This window comes from Ammodytes marinus (assembly GCF_949987685.1).
Source record: "Ammodytes marinus genome assembly, chromosome: 9".
NCBI classification, from domain to species: Eukaryota; Metazoa; Chordata; class Actinopteri; order Uranoscopiformes; family Ammodytidae; genus Ammodytes; species Ammodytes marinus.
Window position 1 is genome coordinate 7,038,821 of NC_137213.1, and position 24,981 is coordinate 7,063,801.

Sequence of the window (24,981 nt, forward strand, 5' to 3'; positions counted from 1 at the left end):
TCACTCAATAAAATGCTAGGCTACTAGGCCTAGGACTGAAGTAAAAGTAAGGATCCTGTGCAATACTAATAATTCTTTTTCAAAATTCAAATGATAAGCGTTGCAGAGTATGTTTTTTTGGAGTGAACGTGGTCATGTGTCATGTCAATGCTCATAAAATAAGAAATACGTTTGTAATACAAACTTAAAAAGGTACAAAACAGGAGTAGCAATTGGGACAACACAACTGATGTTAGGGGAAAATGGTGTTCATGGACATATTTTGTGGGACCTAAAGTTATCATGGTTTACAGTCACATACCTGCACAGGTACAAGGCTTTGAGGAAACCCTCCAAAACTCAGGCCGATAATATTGAAGAACATAACGTATGTGGATAAATGATCAGAGATAACACAAAAAAAGCTTTGAGGATGTGTCCTATACCTGATTATAAAACACTGATGTATAGTTATTCAAAAAATAAGTAAATAAATGAAACCCAGATGATCCTTAGGCGTGTCAGATCAGATGACAAGTGACTACTTCTCCCACTCTGTCAGTTTGAGTTTCAGTTTGAGCTCAGTGTCAGTAATTTTTCTGATTTAGCAAAGGCAAAGTGTCAAATGTGGCTCCATTCCTGTCTGGTGTTAAAGCATTGACCTCCCTTTTTGTTGCCATCCTTGAGCCAGATGGTAACAAAGGAAACTTTTATTTTTGGGGGATGGTGACCTAATTTTCGCTGTGCCTGTTTCTTTAATAATAGCTATCTTGGCTGGGAGATATACACAGTTTTTTTCACAGGCAAGAAGTGCCATTATAACATTGAGCATACGAGTGTGATACTTAAGTGTGCAAAGAATATTAAGAACAACATTCCTCCTGCTCAACAAATTGGAGCTTGTAATTTCAGAGTTGTCACGTACCAAGTGACTGATTCATCGTACATAAATAAAAATTCACAATGGTGTTTTTTCCAGATTTCAGGGTGTGGTTTTACGTGGAAACAAAATTAATGGTGTTTACTAAGAGAAGCTGCAATACCCTTGTCGGAGAACAGCCATAAATCCCAAAAATGGTTTGAAACATATATCCTTTTAACACACTGTGGGGAGGGTTTCAGGTTAGGAGCAAAGACATAGAAATAAAGAGACAGAGAACAAGCTACAAGGAAATGAGGTAGTAGAGAGAGATAAATATACAACATCTTGTTGCACAAATCAAAGGACCTAAGCTTTCAGAAGAAGTAGAGTCTGCTCTGTAATTACATTTATTTTCAGGACAGTGACTGTTTATGATGATGTATGATTTTGTACTTATGCAGGAGCAAGAACCACCAGTATGAACTCCCATTTTTTAAAGACTTAAGTTCCTTTGTTTGCAGTTCAGTATTAAAATGGCATGTGAATCAATTATGTCATTCAGCATGTGTTGCATAATTTTTAGAGATGTCAATATAATTTAAGCAAGAGTAAAGAAGGATTTAGTTCATGAATCTACTTCAGTATGGTTATTACAGCAGTAACGCTACCAACAAGCAAGTTATGCTGGGCTTACACTACACGACTTTTCACACGATTTGACAGTCGCAGACAATCTTCCAATGTCGGACTGAAATCACAGAAGTCGTGCTGGAGTTGTGGCGCGTGAACGTAATCTCAGTCGTTTGGTGTATGGTGGTCTTCTGACCCGATTTCAGCCAGTCTTCTTGACGTTCCGACATTATCAAATATGTTTGATATTATCGCTAGTTTTAGGGGGTGGGCTCAAGCGAAATTACGTAAACACTGTCACACTCTCGCATGCACCAAGCAAGACGCAGGAGGAGCGGCATTAGTCGCGACCTGTGTCCACCTGTGTAGGCACTTATTTCGGACACTTTTTCCTTGAAGCCTCGGTAGGAGAACCAGGCTGACAGCCGCGCAACCTTAACACTTTACCGTCAAATACAGGGTTAGGAGTTAAAGTTATTGTGGGACAAGATCAGCAAATAAAAATGGTCAAATAACTAAAGGAAGTCCCCCGCTCGAAATATTGAATTAACCTTTTTTTAATTAAATAATCACTATCGCGTTTGCGGAAATAATATTAATCTCAAAAGGAATCTAGTTGTAGTCCTGCAATATGAGACCCCCTGTCTTTTCAAAATCTCACTCTGTGACTGAAAACTAATGACTAGTTGTTTTCAGGTGTGAGTTGATTGTCTTTAGATGTAAGAGGGTTTCAGTCTTCAGTCTTTTCAAAGTCTTTTAAAAGTCCTCTAGTGTAAGGCCAGCATTAGTTGTTTGTGGGAGCCAAAGCTAAAACATTAGTATTGACAGATCATCGAACATGACCAAACTCATACTACTACAGAGGGACCATACCGCAGAGGAGTTCGTATCAGGGGCGTTTCTTGGTTTCTGAAACATCCAGGGCTTAGCCCAAGAGGGAATGCTTCACTGTCTTCAAAGTGTACCGTGGCTTGAATTCAGTGTTTGGGGGTCGTCTGACAAACTGTCTGCGGCCCCTATTCAAGCCAGAGTACACTTTGAAGACAGTAAAGCATGGTGGTACAGACATCATGTTATGGGGATGTTTCTCATACTATGGTGTCGGGTCTATTTATCGCATACCATGGATCATGGATCAGTTTGGATACATTAGAATACTTGAAAAGGTCATGTTGCCTTATGCTGTAGAGGAAATGCCCTTGAAATGGGTGTTCCAACAAGTCAACAACCCCAAACACACCAGTAAGCGAACAAGATCTTGGTTCCAGACCAACAAGATTAACATTATGGAGTGGCCAGCCCAATCCCTGGACCTTAATCCAATAGAAAACCCATGTGGTGACATCAAAAATGCTGTTTTTGAGGCAAAACCAAGAAATGCAGAGGAATTGTGGAATGTAGTCCAATCGTCCTGGGCTGAAACACCTGTTCACAGGTGCCATAAGTTAATCGGCTCCATGCAACACAGATGCTCAGAAACAGAGGTTATACAACTAAATATTAGTTCAGTGATTCATAGGAAAGCTAAATCTTCATGCATTTTTCAGTTGATACAGTAAATGTTTGAGTTGTAAAGAACTTTTGAGCAGTCTAATATTCCTTTTTCTTCACTTTCTGTAAAGATATAGAAACATTTGACAAATGTTTCTTCATATTTGGATTTGGAATTGAATGTGCAATGTCCCCAATGCATTTGCGTGTATGGAAATAAAAGCTATTATTAGGATTTTGATCTTTACTCAATTTTTTAAACACACTGCTATTATTTTGAACACAACTGTATTACCACACAATGTTTTCTTTTTAGAAAAAAATTATGTAAAACCCTGATTAATTGCAGAGTTGTGTGTGTTTGTTTGTGAATACAGTGAAGCTTATTGACCACTGAAAAGTACTACTCATCCACTGAACAAATATTTTGAGTTACAAATTATGCCATAATGCATAAAATAAACGCTACAATTTTATGGAAAAAATCAATTTTGGTTGGTTCATACTGTACATAATGTGCCATATTATTGCATTTCCGTTCAGGCTGTTTATTAGAAAATGTGGGAGAATGTGTTATTACAAAATGTAGTGCAAATGTATAACATAATGCGTCATGACACACCAGAACTAACAAACTGTTGGGTCCATCAGTCAGTTCTGTATTATTGACACATGTTCTACAGTTTCCTAATGAACGGTAGGGAAAGAAAACCCTGTGCCATTTTTACTGCGTCACAATTTTTACAACTACTTTTTGAAGAAGAGAAGTATTTCGATATTTTACATTCAAATTGTAATTATTGCATTTCTAACCCTTATGAAGTTGTTGGAATGTTGCTAACAAAGGCTGGAAGAAGAACAATGCAGGTTTCAAAATATAAAAAATGTCATGGGTTTTTGTTTGATTCTATTTTTATTAAAGAACCTATGGATGAAATACATTAAGAGAGATGGAGTGTTCCTATAGTCCAGTACTTGCTTGTTTGCAGTGTCGTGTTAGCAATATAATTGTTATAACAGTAATCATATAAAAACACAATAATATATATATATATTAACAATAACTTAGGATAAAAAAAACACAACCATCAATCAACATTTAGCTATATGTGCGAATATTCCTATAAATAGTGCAGTATGAATCTAACTGTTAGTTTCATGCAAATACAGTATGTTAGTATGACCCTCCTTTTCTTATGTAGTTCGTTTCATGGCACCATATACAGTATTTCTACTTTGATTCACAAACGTACAATCACACACAGAGCATCGGAGCAGCAGGAAGTGTCACACACACAGTTTTAAAGCTGATTTGTCACTGTAAGTATATATTGTGTAACCCTCCATAGCTCTAACTGTAAAAAAAAATCTAATAGTGATTTCTACAAGAAACTGGCCACTCTGAAGACGCAAACGTGAAATCATACCAATAATGTTGACACAACAAAAATATTCACTTCCTGATCAGAGGAACTTAAGATGCTTCCAGTTTAGACTTTTGTCATTGGATAAATGTAATACTGCTATGGTTAGACATTAGCAACATGAGCATCAATTAGTGGCCACAAAGATGGCAGCATTTTAAACCTCGAGAGTAAGCACTTATTAGGCAACTTCCACACTGGGTTTGTTATTTGAATTTGAACTTGAATTTGACTTTTCCCCCTAAGCCTTCTATTCTGCCTTCTAGTGTTTTCTAATATATAAATATTGTAAATATTACTGCCTGCAAATACATCAACGAGGCTCACCCATCTCTGCTTTCTTGCTAACAATGTCAAAATGTCAAAATCGGTGCATTGTGGGTAACGTAGGGACCATATTGAATGAAAAGAGAATGTCTCTAGTTCTTCTGCAGTGACTATCTATGACTGTTAATCATGCTTTGCTAAATTGGTGGAGTACTCCTTTAACTGTAACCAAACTTAGACCACTTCACATGGGCAGACCCTGGTACAGTTTCTTGGTGTTGCACCCAAGTTCAGACTAGCTTACCAGTGTACAAGCACCCTAGTCTTAAGGATCACCAACAAAACACTGTGGCCATTTTGCAGTGCCATAGACAAAGAAAGCTATGTACATTGTAGTGGATGTTAATGGCTTAACTGTGTAACTTAACTCCTTGGTTAGTGTGTTGACATAGTGTCACATGAGTTCAACGGGGTGGATCTCAAACCATAAAACAATGGAATGTACGTACGTATACATACTAAGTGTTTTTAAAGTGAATTTGAGATGGCAACATAGTAATTATAATGTTAATACAGGCAAAAATGTACATACAACTTAAGTCTTATGTTCACATTCTTTAAACCCATTTTCACTGAGGACTCACCATAACAAGGTAGTAAGCAAGTAAGGACCATCTACCTATCTGTTTCACATAATGGTAAATGAATGAAATGGGTACTGAAAAGGACTGCAGTTCAGTCACTAACTAGTTCACTTTATGAAGTGGTGGCGTTTCAGCCCTTTTCACTATGTACTTATACACTGCCCGGCCCAAGAAAAAGTCACACACTCAAATATTTCGTTAGACCATCTTCAGCTTTGATTACGGCACATTTTGATAAAATAAAACTTGAACAACCCCAGATCCTACTGTACACTGCCACACAGGCTTGTACAGTAGGCACTAGGCATGATGGGAGCATCACTTCTTCCACCTCTATTCTTACCCTGATGCACCCATCACTCTGGAACAGACCATCAGTCTCATCAGACCACACAACCGTTTTCCTATTGCTCCTGAGTCCAATCTTTATATTCCCAGGCAAATTGAAGCATTTTTTCATGATAGGCCCCACTCATAAGTGGTTTTCTGAAGGCTACACAGCTGTATAGTCCATATCCCTTATGTTCTCTTTGTATTGTGCCTGTGGAAATGCTCTTACTTTCACTATTAAACATAGCATATATTTTATACATATTTTTCTGACCACATTTCTTCTTCAAAGATGATGGTTCACCACTTCCTATCCAGGTTTTAATAATGTGTTGGACAGTTCTCATCCTGATTTTAGTAGTTTTAGCAATTTCCTTGGTTATTATATTTATAGTTGTTGCAGGCCAATCATTTCACCCCTCTGAAACAGAGTTACATATTTTCCATACTCGCAGTGAAAGCTGAATCTAAAAGACGTAATAGTGGCCAATGCCGAATGATTTTAAGATGACGCAACGTCCTGAAGTGTGTAAGTTAAACAGGCATGTGTGTGTGTCTATGTGTGTGTGCCTATGAGTACTGATAGAAGGGTTGTTCATCAGGGCGGAAGCCGTAGGCAGTAGCAGGCCGCCCGGGCGATGAGCTGGTCTGGTCGAAGACGTCGTTGCCATCTCTGGAAAAACAAATGCGGTCAAATTTGTGTCTCAAATTTTTTCTATTGAAAGCATTTGTGCATATGTCTTGACATGTATACGCACCAGGGAACTGTTTACATTTTGTAATTTTTTCCCAAGCATAGTTTAAGGTAAAGAAGAGGAAAAAAAAGAAAAGACAGAATAAAAAGTATAGATAACCTGCCCATCCAGGACTACTGTACATGTGATTTTTGTGTTTATGTTCAAATGTGTGTTGATCAAGAAACAAAATAAAAGGTGACCATATTTTTGAAAATGGCTTCAGTTGATCACTCAAGATAAACCTAATACGTTCTAGGTGCAATGTAATACGGTAAAATTAACAAGGACTGTTGTGTAAACCCAAACTGAGACAATTCGGACAGGAAAAATAATTGTGATTCCATATTGTGGTCAAATGGCTGTCATGAAGTCACATTATTGACTCACCCTGTATGAAGCAGGTCTCCATTTTGAGTGTGTAAGTCGCTGAAGAAATCCGGACTAGCTGATCCGTCTCCTGGAGTTATTCCATCTGAAGACACATTGACATGCGGATAACAGACTGTGTAAAAGCATACAGTGGTTCCCTCAGCACTCAGCCAGCATTGCACTGCACTACAGGTTTCCATCCAAATCTGAAGCAAATTTTTCGAATGTTTGAAAAAAAAAAGTGAATTAGGTGTGTTTTCATGGTTGGAGCAGATAAACCATTCTATTTTGGTCTGAAAGTCTCATGACTCAAACTATTATTGCTGGGTAGTGTTTGTGCCATTAAGTGGAGTGCGTGAAGTCAACTTTATTGTCAATTTCTGAAATATGTGGCAGACATACAGAGGAATCTAAAAAACGTTTCTCTCTGCACATTACAAAAGAATAAAATAAGATAATTAATATATACAATAAATAAGATCTAGATGCAAAAGTGAGGCAAAATCAAACAGTATAGAAAGTTATACATTGAATATGTGCAATAAACATTAAACTGAGGAAATTGAAGAGGTAGGTGTGCGTGTGTTGCTGTACCTGCGCTATAGAATAGATCGGTCCTGTCGTTGTCGTTGTCATAGAGATAAGGTTCAGACTCGTCGGCTTGGCGACTCTCCACCATCTCCAACCATTGGTTGTTATGGAAACGGAACTTCTCTGACTGAATCTTCCTCCCCCACTCCTCATCATACTCCTGGAAGAGTAAAGGGGAAAGTAATAAGAATAAGCTACAGACAATCAGTGCATTTACATGCAGACTCATAATCGGGTAAACTAATAAGACTTCAACAGGACTTGTAAAATGCATGTAAACTATGGGCAGAGATTTGTGTCAGTAGAACTTGAATTTGAATTGATCGACTTGAATATGAATTGATCAACCTGCATTTGAATTATTGATACTTGAATTCGAATTTATACACTTGAATATGAATTATCCATTTGAATTTGAATTAATTGTACTTGAATCTGGATTTTATTTACTTGAATCTGAATCAGTTAATATTCCAAATGACTTTCAAATAAAAATTCAAAATTCAAGTTTTCAAATTCAAGTAGAAAAAATTCAAATTCAAGTAGAAAAAATTCAAATTCAAGTAGAAAAAATTCAGATTCGAGTAGAGATGTGCACATCCGGGTTCTTTGAGGAAGAGCAATCGAGTGCAGATCTCTGATCCTAGGCTACAGCGTCCGGCGGGTGACCGTTGTTTAACGTTCAGGAAATATAAAGTCATAAATTAGTTTGTTTAATCATCATCTGTGTTTTTGACCTCTTGTTTTATAATTGAAGTATCTTTTAGAACACTAATCACGTTTGAGTAATGAAACTGAAAGTAGTTATAATATCGCCAGGCTATAGGCTATCAATGAAAACAGACGGTCAAACAGCGTCCAAATGAGCTAAAATCCTAAATAGCCTACAATAAACAGTAACATGGCAAACTTATTTTTAGGCAAGCTCTAATTCATTATTTATTCATTTTTTCACACGTTTACATGTTTAGAGGCGGAGGATTCCTCCGACGCTCTCTGTCCGGCTTATCAGACAGCACTCAGCTGTTTTTTGGAGCATTAAATGCTTAATTTCCTGCATTCTGGTGAATTTGTATTCACCAAACACCTTTCTTCAGTGCAAATGAACAGTAGTGCAAATAGACCGAACTCTGATGTGTGACTATTTATTCTTGTGCCCCGCTGTGATCGCTCTCGCTGTCATAGCCTACTCTGGTTTGGTCGTGGCATCCTCGCTGCTGTCCTCGGCATTTGAGACGCAGCATTTATTTAATGCTCATAGTTAATCACATAGCCTAGTGCTGAAACGAAAGCTATCAAGGCCGTGGTTTAAGGCTGAAATTATAACCGGGGCAGTGCACCTTAACGTTGTCGAGGGGAAGGCTTCCGCGATCTCCGTTAGTTTCAGTTTACAGCCGACAAAGTTACAATCACAACGACCGCATAGACAGCGCATGGACAGCGTTTTAATGAAGCCTCTCATTCTTATTATCATAAGGGCGTTGATGCAAATGATGAAATCTAAACATTACGGCGGCCCTAGTGGTGCGTAAAAGGACAGCGCAGTTGGCAATCTCTCCTCAGCACACTACCGCAGCTAAAAAGCCACAGTAAAAGTCGATCGCACAGCCGATTCCTGCCTCTGACACGTTGACTCGCAACATAATGATGCTATAAAATGAAGACATTACATTGCCTCTATTTTCTCTCCACACAAAGCGTTATCTCTCCCATTGCACACACGCATGCCCCGGCCGCTTCTGAGAGCACAGCCAGTGTTGGTTCCACCCGAAAAAATAAAATAAATACAACTTGGACATAGGCCCTGAAGCTGAATGACCGCTCTAGTAACGGGCAGTCCATTACTGGACGCCTAATACTAGACCCCGAATATAAGACGACCCGACTTTACGACCGAAGTGTTAATAGGCTATGTTCGCCTTTAGCCTACTTGATGCATGCGCGCTCACCGGCCGGCGGGGACACAATTCTTATCAGCGGTAACCGGCACACACCTTGGAGGAGCAGGTGCGCAGGTGAACATTGCATCCTGTCAGCGCGTCTCTCTCTCTCTCTCTCTCTCTCTCTCTCTCTCTCTCTCTCTCTCTCTCTCTCTCTCTCTCTCTCTCTCTCTCCCCCTGTGGTAGGGCTCTTAGCAGACGGAGGGAACGTAGGCTATAGTGACTATGTTGAAGTTATCTACTGCTTTGTGCCATTAACCTGGATTTTTAATGATAACCTAATGCATTAGTGCGCGCCCCAGCACTCTGAGTCTACCGAAGTGCGCATGGGAAAGCGGGGCACAAACGTGACCCTGTAGGACAGTTAAAGCAAAATCACTGCATAGAAATCTCCATCGGGATGTTTTTATCATTTCCTGATGATTTTACGTTTGCTTGTCCAGCTCAACTGACAGACAGCTGAGTGCTGTCTGATAAGCCGGACAGAGAGCGCCGGAGGAATCCTCCGCCTCTAAACATGTAAACGTGTGAAAAAATGAATAAATAATGAATTAGAGCTTGCCTAAAAATAAGTTTGCCATGTTACTGTTTATTGTAGGCTATTTAGGATGTTAGCTCATTTGGACGCTGTTTGACCGTCTGTTTTCATTGATAGCCTATAGCCTGGCGATATTAGCCTATTATAGATAATAACACCCGCCGGACGCTGTAGCCTAGGATCAGAGATCTGCACTCGATTGCTCTTCCTCAAAGAACCCGGATGTGCACATCTCTACTCGAATCTGAATTTTTTCTACTTGAATTTGAATTTTTTCTACTTGAATTTGAAAACTTGAATTTTGAATTTTTATTTGAAAGTCATTTGGAATATTAACTGATTCAGATTCAAGTAAATAAAATCCAGATTCAAGTACAATTAATTCAAATTCAAATGGATAATTCATATTCAAGTGTATAAATTCGAATTCAAGTATCAATAATTCAAATGCAGATTGATCAATTCATATTCAAGTCGATCAATTCAAATTCAAGTTCTACTGACACAAATCTCTGCCCATAGTAAACACCTTTATCCAATCTACTTCGCACACAAATCGGCACATTAACGGACAAGCAAAGTCGGATAAGAACACCTAGATAACTCGTTCATAGTCGGCATTCTACCTGCACGTGTACAGGATCGCATATCTCATATCGGAGTTCTCGTTCTGCGCTTGCTCGAGAATCCCTGCGGAGGATTTCACAAGGAAGTAGGAGACAACGTAATAAATAGTAGTTGTTGCCATAAAGGAACCGGACGTAGCTCTATAACCACTTGTTGAAAGGGCTACAGCGCCACCTACCATAGTGGAGTCAGCTATGCTTCGGCCATTTATCGAATATTTGAAAGGCCATGTATACTCAGATAAGTGACGCGGTCCGTTCGAATGGCAAGTTAGGTATATGTCTTAATCCAATCTAGTTGTCCTAGGAAGCAGCTTTATTAAAGCAGTTAAGCCATACATTTTTGTTAATACATGTGTTATGTCGCTCTATATTCAAACAGTGATCACTTATACAGTGTGAGTGGTTCATAACACAGGTCTCTCAGTCACTCTGCTCTGCAGTAATCGGCCGACAAACCTTCCTTGTATCCAAAAAACCCTTATCCAATCAGAAGAGTAATGCTACCAAGAGAGAGAGACAGAGCTGAATGTTTACCATGCTACAATGGCGGAGCAAGTCAAAATAATTCCCAATGTTTGTTTTTATGGTTATTAATCATGTTTTATCGTACTTATGGATCTGAGGTGACGATAGATAACTCGTTCCTCGAAGAACGCTGTACATTAATGTGATGATGTAGGGACGAGGCAGGGGACTGCTAACTGTAGTCACTGACGGGAAGTTTGCTAAAAGAAACATTTGGCTTACTTCTCCTTTAAACAAACGTGCATGTTTGGTCGGTGCAAGTGATCAACTAAAATAACAAGAATATTTGCACTAAGAGACTGTAGTATTTAAATGAGGGGTTTGCATTTGTTACTGGTTTCCGCCATGCAAGCGTTTGGACTGAGAGTACAGAGACCATGAGCGCAAAGAGAAACTCAATGCCATTCAGTGCGTACCGAGTGAGTGGAAATCTTTTGTACCTGCCCATACTGCATAACATAGCAGCACACCTTGCAATCTACTCTGGGAGATGCCAGCAGAAATAGGTAATCAGGGCCGGCGGTAGCCAGGGACCAGGGTGGGCCGTGCCCACCCAATCAAAAACATTTTTTTTTTTTTTAGGTGGAAGTCCAGACCCACTATCGGCCGGACATGTTCATTCGCTGTCCAAGAAAATGTCAAATAAAATTCAGACAATTAATTAATACTAAAGAATATACCATTACCATGCATTGCTTCTAATTGTATTATTGGGTGGGCAGGACAGCCTGCCTCCAAGTTACCCACCCGCTTAAAGTGGGTGGGTAAACTGGTCAGCAGAGCCGGCCCGAGGCATAAGCGAAATGAGCGGTTGCTTAGGGTCCCGACTGCCAGGGGGGCCCCCCCAATTTATTTTTTTATTTCGTTTTTTTTTTTAGTTTGTGTGTTTGATATCAACATCAGATTATGTAAATGTAAATTATCATACAATAAAAGGAATACAATGTTTTGGTAGATAGTTAATAGCTTAATAATTGAATCAGTTCATCTGGGAGGTAATCCGAGGTTAACTGATCACGTCACGTTCAAGTCCATGGCATGCACAGTTAGAATTGAGTTTATTTAAAAATATTTGAAAATGGGGCTGCCCTCAGTTGCCCATGCACTGTGTATAGTCTATTGCCAATTTCAGCCTCGTCTGTGGAAAAAAAGATAACTGGACAACAGAGTTCTTCTGCTTCGTTCCTCTCACTGCATTTAAATGCATTCATTATATTACAGAGAAATAGGTCCCGTAAAAGAAAAAGAGCACCAAGCCCATCCCAGAGGACCCTGCATAATATTTTATATTATTTCAAATTTATATTTCTATGGAAAATCCATGTGTCTTTCTTCAATAGCTTCTAATTCATCCGACCCAGTGTCTCCAAATTATTTGTTCACACAAAATTCCTCAGATTTAGCCTCTTAATTTTCCTCTCAAACCAGATTCATGCATTTCACTTTAAAAAGGTAAAAAAATATCTCCCGGGGGGGCATACCCCCGGTCCCCCCTAGCAGAGTTGTGACCTCGGCTGGCTACTATTTTCACCCAGCTAGACATTGGAGCCAATAGTGGAAATACTATATATCTACACTCAACAAAAATATAAACGCAACACTTTTGTTTTTGCTCCCAATTTTCATGAGATGGACTTAAAGATCTAAAATTCATTCCAGATACACAATTGTACCATTTCTCTCAAACATTGTTCACAAATCTGTCTAAATGTGTGATAGTGAGCACTTCTGCTTTGCGGAGATAATCCATCCCACCTCACAGGTGTGCCACATCAAGATGCTGACATCATGATTAGTGCACAGGTGTGCCTTAGACTGTCCACAATAAAAGGCCACCCTGAAATGTGCAGTTTTGTCTCACAGCAAAATGCCATATATGCCACAAGCATTGAGGGAGCGTGCAATTGGCATGCTGACAGCAGGAACGTCAACCAGATCTGTTGCTCGTGCATTGAATGTTCATTTCTCCACCATAAGCCGTCTCCAGCAACTTCGCACAGCCATTGAAGAGGAGTGGACCAACATTCCACAGGCCACAATTGACAATCTGATACACTCTATGCGAAGAAGATGTGTTGCACTGCATGAGGCAAATGGTGGTCACACCAGATACTGACTGGTGGAGTCCCCAGACCCCCAATAAAGCAAAAAAATGCACATTTCAGAGTGGCCTTTTATTGTGGACAGTCTAAGGCACACCTGTGCACTAATCATGATGTCAGATCAGCATCTTGATGTGGCACACCTGTGAGGTGGGATGGATTATCTCAGCAAAGCAGAAGTGCTCACTATCACACATTTAGACAGATTTGTGAACAATGTTTGAGAGAAATGGTACTGTAATTGTGTATCTGGAATGCATTTTAGATCTTTAAGTCCATCTCATGAAAAATGGGAGCAAAAACAAAAGTGTTGCGTTTATATTTTTGTTGAGTGTATGTATATAGTATATAGCTCTGGACTACCACCATCCAGGTTGCCCAGTCCCAAAGCTTTCTCTTCAATCAGCTCAGGCTGCCTACAGTATCATAAATCCAACCAGGCCAAACATGAAAGAACCCTCAAGATCAACACTTATAGACCTAATCTTCTCTAATAAGAGTGATAAAATATCTTTATCTGGAGTACTTGAATTAGGTATAAGTGACCATTGTCCCATTGTATGTGTCCGTGATACACATATAAAAAAATCCTCAGCCAGGGTTTTAAATAAGAGAAACCTAAATATTTTTAATAAGCAAGCCTTTCTTCATGACCTTTATAATAGTGATATTCACAACACCCTGGCTATTCCTGATGTCGAACTAGCTTTAGACTTTTTCATTTCCACCTTTCTATCTATTTTAAATACACATGCCCCCTTTAAGAAGTATAGAGTTAAGGATAGATCCAGTCCTTGGGTTAGTCCAGAACTTACATCTCTTCTCCGAACTAGAAACAAAGCCTGGTCTCTTGCTAGACGTACTAATAACGCCTCACATTGGACTGCATTCAGAGCCTTAAGAAATAAATGTACATCCTTAGTGAGGAAGAATGTATCTGACTACTATTTAAAATTGATCACAGACACCTATTCTAACCCAGCAAAATTCTGGAAGGTGGTTAAAACCAACAAAAATAGCTCTGCTACATCAGCTTCTATTCCAATTCAGGTTAAATTTGATGATAGTTTTATTACCGATCAAACCGAGATCTGCGCTGGTTTTAATAGACATTTTAATGTTGCTGGCCATATCTTCAAAGAGGACAACTCTAGATCTTCTCTAGCAGACAACCAGCTACCCCTTGAACAGGTTCATATGCCTACCACCAATGATGTTCCTCAGTTTTCTATTATTCCTGTGTCCTCCAGTATGGTTCTTGATGCTCTCTTAAGCATTGACCCCAAGAAATCCACTGGAGAAGACAACCTAGACCCATTCTTTCTCCAACTCTCAGCCCCTGTAATTGCAGAGTGTATTACCCACATTTTTAACCTTTCTATATCTTCCTGCGTTATTCCAAGGATCTGGAAATCAGCTTGTGTCCTTCCTTTGTATAAAGCGGGAGAAAAAACTGACCCTAATAACTATAGGCCAATATCCAGACTGTCATGTCTGTCAAAAACGCTGGAATCCCTTATTAATTACCAATTGAAAACATTTCTCTCAAGTCACACTATTTTATCTGTTCACCAATCTGGTTTTAGAACTAACCATAGCACTATCTCTGCCATCACTCTGGTTACTAACAATATTGTCTCTGCCTTAGATAATAGTAATCACTGTGCTGCCCTCTTTATTGATCTCAGTAAAGCCTTTGATACAGTAGACCATTCTTTACTATTAGATAAATTGGCTAACATTGGTATTAGTGAAAATGCGTGTAGCTGGTTCAGTAATTACCTTTCTGACCGATCTCAATGTGTGAAGCTAGGTAATATCCAATCTGGTTTCTTACCCATAACCAAAGGTGTTCCACAAGGTTCAATTTTAGGTCCGGTACTATTCACCATCTACATCAATGATATTGTGTCTCTTGTCAGTGGTTGTCAAATCCATTTATATGCTGATGACACCATCTTGTATTGTGTTGCTGACTCTGCAAAGTCAGCTATTGAGAACCTGCAACTGTCCTTTAATGCTCTTCAAAATGCTCTTATTTCACTTAAACTTGTCGTTAACCAGACTAAAACTAAATTCATGTTGTTCTCTAGGGCTAGAGATTTAGACAATAGTGCATGCATCTATGCTTTGAACGGTTCTTTGATCGAGAGAGTCTCTGAATATAAGTACCTTGGTATCTGGCTAGATGAAAAACTCTCTTTTACATTTCACATAAAAAATCTTGTCTGTCGTCTGCGACAAAAGATTGGATATTTTTATAGGAATAAAGCTACCTTCCCGTTGTTTAGTAGGAAAAGGATTATTGAGGCAGTTTTTATGTCTGTCCTTGATTACGGTGATGTGGTTTATCGGCATGCATCTCGTTCATGCCTTAAACTCCTTGACTCTGTATTTCACTCTGCTTTGAGATTCATTACAGGAGATGCTTATGATACACACCATTGTGTTTTATATGAAAAGGTTGGGTGGTCCTCCCTTAAGGAGAGACGTGATGCACATTGGCATATTTTTATATATAAAGCTCTGACTGGAAAGCTACCACTCTATCTGACAGAAATGCTGCTTATTTCAGATGGGCTTTATCAAACCCGCTCAACTGACATGATCATGTTATATGTCCCCTATGCCCGGTCTGAGCTTGGTAAAACCGCTTTTAGCTATAGTGCCCCTGACTCCTGGAACAGCCTACAACATACAATTAAAATAAATACACTCATATCTGTTAACCAATTTAAAAGTATTATTTTGAATCAACCCCTCCACACTTGTAACTGTTTTAATTAGGCTATTATTTATTTCATTCAATTGATCTGAATGTTTTAAATTGTTGTTGTCTGTGTGTGTGTGTGTGTGTGTGTGTGTGTAAACTTGTTATGTATTCTCATTGTATATTGTGTATCTGTACTCGACGTCATTGTAAAAGAGGGTCACCCCTCAATTGATCTTTCGAGGTTAAATAAAGGTTACAAACAAACAAACAATACTGCGATTAAAAAAAAAGATACATTATGTTGTATATAATGTATATTATATGTTATTCATAAACATTTTGGAGAAAAAAAACATGCAAGAATCAAATCTCCCACACAGCAACACTCAAAGCTTATTTGCATATTGTGTTCTACACAATTCACAGTAAATGTGCCAAAAATCAGACGCAGAGATCTTACAAGGGAAAAAAATGTTGGCTCGCGCGCTCCGCACTCGCATCTTTGGTTTCTCTGCCCAGTGTGCCCACATAAAATTTCTACAGGCCTACCCTAATCTGACTCACTGTCTACAACCGGGCCTGTAGGTAATGTGTGCTGGAATTAACCAGACGCAAGGAAATGCAGAGTTGTTATACGATTTGGCACGGCAGATATTGTGTGACAAACATGTTGACATGAACCCATTCTCTCTGTCGTCTTTCATGACCAGTGTCCCCTTTTCAACACAATGCTGTAGCTATTTGGCACCTACCTTTCAAATCCTATTAAATGAAGACGCAGTAACAATCACCACAATTATTTTCAGGGTTTGTTAATCACAATGCATGTGCTAAATGAACCTGCATCTACGCCTACAATATTTTGCCACCCGATATTGCATATACAGCCGCGGAAAAAATTAAGAGACCAGTCTGGATTTTTCTTCAATCTTCATCTCTACATTACTTCATGGAAATGCTCTTAATGACAATATTTTTGTTGTGAATTTGGAAGAAATGTTGTCAGTAGTTTATATAATAAAACCAAAATGTTCATTCTACTCAAACATATGCCTAGAAATGGTAAAACAAGAGACACTGAACATTTGGAGAGGTCTCTTAATTTTTTCCACGGCTGTATACAGTGCATTCCAAATTATTATGCAAATTATATTTTTCTCAGATTTTCCTAAATAGTCGATACAAATGACAGTCAATATAATTTAAGTCATCAACCGTTTAAGTATGATTCACATTTTATTGAACAAACCTCCCAATGATAACATTATTTTTTTTCAAAAATAAACTCAAAATGCACTGTTCCAAGTTATTATGCACAACAGAGTTTCAAAACATTTTATAGGTTGTGAAGAACTAAAAATGGTCATTTGTTGAATTTGCAGAATGTGGAGGTCATATTTATTGAAATCAAAACCTCATATCTTTTGCTTGAGGATGCTCCAAAGGTTCTCAATAGGGTTGAGGTCAGGGGAAGATGGGGGCCACACCATGAGGTTCTCTCCTTTTATGCCCATAGCAGCCAATGACACATGAGGTATTCTTTGCTGCATGAGATGGTGCATTGTCATTCATGAAGATGATTTTACTACGGAAGGCACGGTTCTTCTTTGTGTACCACGGAAGAAAGTGGTCAATCAGAAACTCATTTATAATCATGTATTGTATAAATTATTCTGGTTTGGACACACAATAAACATGGGGTCATGGCGGGGAAAGGGTTAATAGTAACAGGTTTGATAAAATATCCTTTTGGCAGCCATTACTAGCCATGTGGTTGACACCATGACACCACATGGTGTGCATTCTAAAGATGCTAAAATGTGTTTTTATATGTACATTTTAATTTAAATTTTTTTACTTTGTAATACATGATATAATGGTAACGCAGTTTGACACACTATGACCATCCCCTTCAGTCAAATTAAAAACAACTCAATGAAAATTCATTAAAGTAGAGGAGCACTTTCTTGTCTCTTTGGCAGCATCCTGATAAAAGGGTTAGGACACTTCCTGAAAATGATGTCACTTATGGGATAGTGCATTGTCCCTGGGGGCGTGTTTATCCAAAGTAACGCATTTGACATAACACATAGGGACATTACTTAAATGTAATTTTTTTCAATATTCCAAAAAGGTCAAGAATAAAATAAAAGCATTATCTGTTAACTAACAATTAAGGCTTTTCACAAATTAAAGTTGTTTTCAGATAATTTGATTTTATCCTCTCTAAAAGCTGCTTGTAATAGAAAAATTTAACCGAGGGACAAGCCATTTTTACCATATTTAACAAAAATACAATTGTAAAATCTTTAAAATGCAAAAAAATATCAATGTATGAGTATTTAATGAAGATTTTAAATGAAGATTGTTTGTTTACCATATCATACCAATGAATTTTTTTTAAATTGTGTTGTTAATACAGTTTATTGGGGTAGATTGTGTCAGGGACACAAAATGGCACGTTTTCGTAGAATGACCCTAGTATGGAGCCAGGGGTGCGTTCGGATTACACAGTTTATTCAATCAATTCATAGTAACGCACCGCATTTAACGTTCAGTAACGATAACGGCATTGTAACGACGGAAAAAGTAATTAGTTAGATTACTCCGTTACTGAAAAAAGAACGGCGTTACCTAACGGTGTTATTTTAAACGGCGTTATTCCCAACACTGCTCCAGAGGCACAAGCAGCTTCAAATACCTGTCTGCTGCTCTTTAACGGCATTTTAGCAGCTGCTCTCTTTATCCGATGAATTTGTCTGGCAGAAATCTTCCTCATTGTGCCTTTATCTGCACGAACCCATCTGTGCTCTGAATCAGCCACAAATCTCTTCACAGTACGATGATCACGCTTCAGTTTCTTTAAAATATCTAATGTTGTCATACCTTATCCAATTTGACGCTTTTCGGCAGCAGAGAGATCCTTTTTCTTTCCCATAGTGCTTGAAACATGTGGCCTGCTTAATAATGTGGAACGTCCTTCTAAAGTAGATTTCCTTTGATTGGGATCACCTGGCAAACTAATTATCCCAAGTGTATGATATTACACTTCAATCCAATGTGCATAATAATTTGGAACACGGTGTATATTAAGAAAAACAAATAAATGGACAGCGCGTGTTATTTTACACACCATCCTCAGTGTGCACCGTCAGTAGAGCAACACGCATATTTCTTTGAGGGGCAAATAAAGTTTGCCAGCGTATTTACACACTGAAACATTTAATAGATCAGGCCCTATGTGTGCATCAGCAGTGTGTGTGTGTGTGTGTGTGTGTGTGTGTGTGTGTGTGTGTGTTTCACTTACAGCAATAATATCGAGGGTGTTGTCACACACTTTTCTGATCTCAGCGTTCTTGTCATGCATCAGATCTATCAGGTAGGCTGGAGCCTCTAGAGAGAAGGTTTAGGAAAGGAACTGCTTGGGGGTGGTGGTGTAAAGTGTTACAGTGTGGGCAAGCTGTGTCTCCTCAACTCACAAGAGGTGTGAACACAGGAAAACCTACCCTGCGTTCCAAATCACATACTCTTTTTTTCCCTATTCTAAATACTACATCTGACCATAGAAATAATCTAGTTAACATGCAGTAGGCATACAATTGGAAAATAACTTACTTATTTATTTATTAACATTGCGCCTTGATCCTGCCTCTTGCTTCTAAATTTATACGTTGCATCCCTGTATTTTTTTTATAAGGAGGCTCCGTTGTGCGCACTGGATTGTGGGTCCGAATCGCCCAAATAGCATGCTGATTTCAATACTAAAAAATCTCGGCCAGATGTAGTAGACATCCAGGTATTTTTAAGCTTATTAAATCTTACCACAAGAATTGCGACAGTCTAAAACTTTATTCTATCATACTAAATGGCAGAAAGTATGGGGATTGGAACGCAGGGAAATTCTCATTTAACCTTTAATCTAACTGCACTGTTGGAAGGATACGGGTGTCTTTGATGATGACATCTCGTGTTGCCTGGTGAAACACCATCTGATAGAAGACGTAGACAATCTGACACACAAACTCGTCATCCTCCTGTTGGGCTACATTTAACCAATAGACAAACAGAAAAAAACGGGTCAAAAATACAGCCATTTCATTAAAGACCTAGTTCACCGGTGGAAATATTAAGGTGTATTGAACTCTGAGATCCTATGGAGTATAAATGTGCAAACATCTTAGAAATCGGTTCACCCTAGCCTGAGAAAAGGCAGAAAGAGTGTTTTATCGTCTCACTGTCTAACCCAGTGGTTCTCAATTATTTTCTGTCATGCCCCCCCTAGGGGACAGAAATGTTTTCGCGCCCCCCCCCCCAAATTGAAATACTATTGAGAACCTGCTAATATTTATTTATTTATCTGTACAAAACCACTGTATGAGTTTCTGGCACGGCCATTCTGCATACAATCACCTTATTATCAAATGAGATAACAAAAATTAGCTGAGATAACTTCTGCAGCAAAGAAATTAAAAGTTCAGTTTATTAGCTCAATTTGTAACATTCAAGGTTCAAGGTTTTTATTAAATGGGGGCGCCTTTAGCTCAGTTGGCAAGGATCTAGGCTAAAGATGTTAATTAGCTTCTCAACGAGAACATGGGGCTGGATCGTATTAAAAGCAGAGGAGAAATCGACAAAAAGTAGTCTGGCATGCTTCTTACTGCCTTCAAGATTGAGAAAGTAGCAGTTGCATCCTGGACGCCTCTTCCCTCCCTGTAAGCAAATTGAAAAGGGTCTAGAAGGCTCTTGGTTTTAGCTACGAGCTCTGATTTGACAAGCTTCTCAAACTGCTTCATGACCAGGGAAGTAAGGGCTACGGGTCTGAAATCGTCGACTGATTTTGGATTATTGCACTTGGCAACGGGTACTATAGTGGACTGTTTCCAGAGGGAGGGTACTATCTGCTGACTGAGAGATCTGTTAAAATTAAAATTAAAAATGGGACACAATTGATCTGCGCAGGTGTTTAATAAACGGCCGCCGATGTGATCGGGGCCAGGGCCTTTACGGGGGTTGCATTTTTTAAAACAATTGGTCAGATCCTGTTCCTTAAAAAAAGGTTTAGAGCGGGGGGCGGACAGAAGTCTGTTTTTGATCACAGAGTGTTCACAGAACATTTAAACAAGACTGCTCAGTCTGTGTGAATCTCAGGACAGAGAAACAAGAGCAAATGATTCACTGAGGTTTGCATTTCATTCAAAAAATTTTAAACTGTAAACATAGTTAAGATGGTGTTTTTTTATTATTATAGGCCAATAGGCCTTCTGTGATGCGATAACCAATAATGAATTAATGTTATTATTAGTCTACTTGCTTGATTTCTTTTTAAATAGCCTAAAGAGACACTTGGAGACACATGTGGACATGTATTTACTGCAAATCGCGGCCTTTCGCACGGATATGACCATACACAAGCACACATTGCGCTTGCTGGCGGGCTTTTTTTTTTTGGTCAGTTGGAAATCAAGGCAGCCCGCGCCCCCCCCCCCACACCCCTCCTGACAACTCACGGCGCCCCCCATTTGAGAAGCACTGGTCTAACCCTACATTTTACTTGTGTGACATCACACTAGTAAAAATGTAGGGTTAGGATTAATAGGACAGCTTGGCCAAGGGAAGACTGAGGGAAGAAAAACCTCATTCATTATATTATAATAGCGATTTGATAATGATAGAATGCGGGTTCCGTATTGGTGAAGTATTCATTTAAGTATGATATCTGAGCAGGTTCACATTTAATATTGCCTGTTAGCACATGGTTTATTGTATCATTATTCGGGATGCAACTGACAGCTATTTTGATAATCGATTAATCTATCTTTTATTGGAACGTTAAGTTCACTACTCGAATTATAAAAGCGCAAAATTCAGCTATGAGCTTTTAAATTTACCTGAGGTTTGTGTTATGCATGTGCTCAGTAACAATAAGGACAATAAAGATGAATACTAATTTAAAAAATATCTTATTTGAATAAACCTTTCTGCTGAAAGGTAGTTACTTCTGACACATAGAAAATAAATATAAAAAATTCCAATATCAAGTTTTTGTCCATTTAAACCAAGAACAGGCCAAGTGCTGATATGCAGATAAAAAAAAGGTTAAAAGGCTCAATTTGCCACCTGAATGTTTTGTTTATACCGTGTCGTTTCCCGGTCACTAGTACACATTCGCAACTCTCAGAGATGGGAAGGAAGCGAGATGACTCACTCCTTAGCTTCTTTCATTATCACCTCTGAAAAAACGAGGTTTCTATTAAATTTGTCTGCAACTAATTCAATAGTCGATTATTAGTCATTACACCGTTAATCATTATTAGTTTTTATAAATATGGTTAGAAATGAGCGGCCTGGACTTCATGGGGTTATTGCATTTAAACGAGAGATGATTGATTTTCATTTTATCAGGTCTTAGTCAAACAGACAAAAGAGTGTCCGAGTGTTGGAGGAACCTCAATACCTTTGTCTTTTAGGTGTGTAAACAATTACCACTTTCTGTATTTATTAGTCGAAAAAAACACAAAATCACAACAGAACAAAAACCACGGGTGTGTTGGTTACCGTTCAGCAGCTCGATAAGGGCAGGAATAATGCCGGATTTGGCCAACATGGCGGCACATGCATCATCCATGGAAACTGTTCCAATCATTATTACCACCTCCAGGATAAGGTCATCCTCAGCTGAGCCTGAAAGACACAAAAAGACAAAAACCTCTCAGGATGAAGCTTAAAGGCCGAATTTCACCGGCTGCCTGTCCGGTCCTTCTCCGCTCCGCCACGGCATCTGAGCCGTCAGGTTTTTACTTTTTTCAGTGCGTGAGCGTCCACTAGCTCCGCTGCACCGTCTCTCTGCTCCGCTGCTGCTCCAGCTGTCCGCTGAAGTACGCACTGTATCTATTTTTGCTGGATGCCGGAGCTCACCGCATCAATTTAGCATACAACACATCGAGAGACATATGTTGACAAAACAATAAAACCTCCGGTTCATTTTCAAAATATGACACTCCCACAACAGAGACACATACAAGCGTGTCCACTTTTCGGATGGGAACAATAACCTTTGGTGCGTTTGTTGTGATGTAAATACCACAAACAGAATCATATTATCAAGCGCGATCGGCCGTCGCTTTTATTACCGCAGGAACTCCTCGGTCTCGCGACTAACAGCTTGTCCGTGACTGCTTTGAAAACAGAGCCGGTGGGTGTTGACGGACGTGGACGCACGGAGCAAACCCGTAGGACAATACACACGCAGCCAGTGGAATTCCGGGGTTAGGGTTGTTGCAGCAAAATAAGTCTTAAAAGTGATGAATAGAGGCCGAGCATACTCAGCCACATCAAGCAGCTTTAGAGACAATTTTTTGGCTGAAATAATGGTGCTTTCCACTAACTGGTACCGGTACTTCACTCGCATTTTTTGGTTTCCCACTATGAAACTACTTTTTGGCCCATACTCTGTCGAGGCTCCAAGGGTCCAGGTACCCAACATTGACAAGAAACACTGCAGACCACTGATTGGTCAGAGGGGCATTAGTGGGCGGCGCCCTATCCTGCAAAACAAACAGCCAGGCTATTGTTGAGGTTGCAGTGATAGAGCTTGCTGTTTTTGTTTTAGTTTCTTTTAAAACTGGATTTGTAGACAACCACGCTGTTGTGGCTAAGCAAAGTACAGCCATTCCTCCAGTGGCGGCTCGCCCATAGAGGGCGATAGGGCGCCGCCCTCCTTGAGCCATATCAGCAAAAAACGAAAATATAATAATGAATAATAATGATGTTCTGTATTAATAATCATAATTTATGATTTCAATACAGTTTTTACCTGCATCTAAGTCTGAATATCATTGTACAATCAGCGTCTGTGCTCTGTACCGTCACTCTGGGGCGATGTCGGGCTGGTTGAAAATCGCCCCCAGCGCTCTCATAGACATCAATGTAAAACTTTTTTTTTTCAAACTGCAAGCCTCGCAATGCAATCTCTATGGGTTCCGGGGGTGCTCGCCCTAACGTGTTGTCGTCATACGTACAGTAAACAATAAACCAATTACAGTGACTAATACAGTCACATGTCCAGTATGCAGCCCAGAGCGGTCATATTCAAGACCAACACAACTTTATATCAACTCAGGCTAGGCTGGCAAGCTACTTACTTGATCGGACTCGGACTAGGTCTTTCCCAGACAAAATGTAACCATCAAGCAAGTATCTACCAAGATGGATTGGGGGATCTTATAAACGCGGATTTTCACGGGGCTCGTTTGAACGGCTAACGAGGCTAGCAGGATGCTAATGCGCTAACGCTCTGTCCTGCTGCCGCTGCATGATGATATGGACTGTATACTGGCTTTTTATCCATCCTGATGGCAGCACAGAGACCGCATGGATAACTTTGGGTGTCACCCCTATGCATCATCTCTCAGAAAAGGTAAAACAAACATTAAACATCAATCTGCATATACGAGCCAGCGCCGAACGGCGATCAGCTGTTGATCGTCGTTTAGCTGACAGCTGCTTTCACCGTCCGACATAAACCCGCCTACCAAGTGCTGTAGACAGTAGTAACCCAAACCAATGTGATGATTAGCACTGTTAATGTTGCACATGCTATGCCAGCATCCATTTTTGTCTCCTAACTTTTAAAGGAAGCCTATCTGAGGAGCACACTGGTAGATGACAAGTTATCTGTGATGGCCACAGCCGGATAATTAAATCATTTTAGAGCTAAAATAATTTTATTCAAGAAATTAACTAACTTAATTTCCAAAAATACTGTACAGTGCAATGCTTGTCTAATGTTGCCAGAGTGGTTATGCCAGATGAACAGGAAAAACAAACAGTTAAATGCAATATGACATTGTCATATGCTATCTGATTTAGGTTAATTTTGGTTCATATTTCCCATCATGGCAACAATTGCCCCCCCTGAGATTATTGTCAGGAGCCGCCACTGCATTCCTCACCAAATGACTAGGTAACAGAGGCGAGTAGAGTAGAGCCATAATTCTATCTAATCACTAACCTGGTTTAAGTCTGTCTTTGAGGTAGGGTACCAGGTTGTACTCCTTCAGCACCAGTTCCCAGTCCAGGTCAGGGATGGTGAGGTTGGCCAGCGTCCCCAGACACTCCAGCACCCACTCCTCTGCTTCCTCTGCACGGATCTCTGCTGCCAGGTCACCAACGTAGTCCTGAGCCAGGAGATCATTTACAGCATGGGACACT

The 24,981-nt window shown here is 39.5% G+C and overlaps 1 protein-coding gene across 1 annotated transcript in view; it reads right to left on the minus strand.

The window, feature by feature from the left end:
• Window positions 1–3,869: 3,869 nt before the first annotated feature.
• Window positions 3,870–24,981, minus strand: part of LOC307255574 (kinesin-associated protein 3-like) — a 30,128-nt gene continuing 9,016 nt past the window's right edge. Inside the window, exons 14-20 of the mRNA XM_080034266.1 lie at window positions 24,782–24,947; window positions 22,327–22,452; window positions 19,715–19,813; window positions 19,079–19,164; window positions 7,328–7,484; window positions 6,752–6,836; window positions 3,870–6,300 (exon numbers count right to left, since the gene is read on the minus strand). Of these exons, the coding sequence (XP_079890392.1) occupies window positions 6,198–6,300; window positions 6,752–6,836; window positions 7,328–7,484; window positions 19,079–19,164; window positions 19,715–19,813; window positions 22,327–22,452; window positions 24,782–24,947 (822 nt within the window). The 3' untranslated portion in view covers window positions 3,870–6,197. The remainder of the gene's footprint in view (window positions 6,301–6,751; window positions 6,837–7,327; window positions 7,485–19,078; window positions 19,165–19,714; window positions 19,814–22,326; window positions 22,453–24,781; window positions 24,948–24,981) is intronic.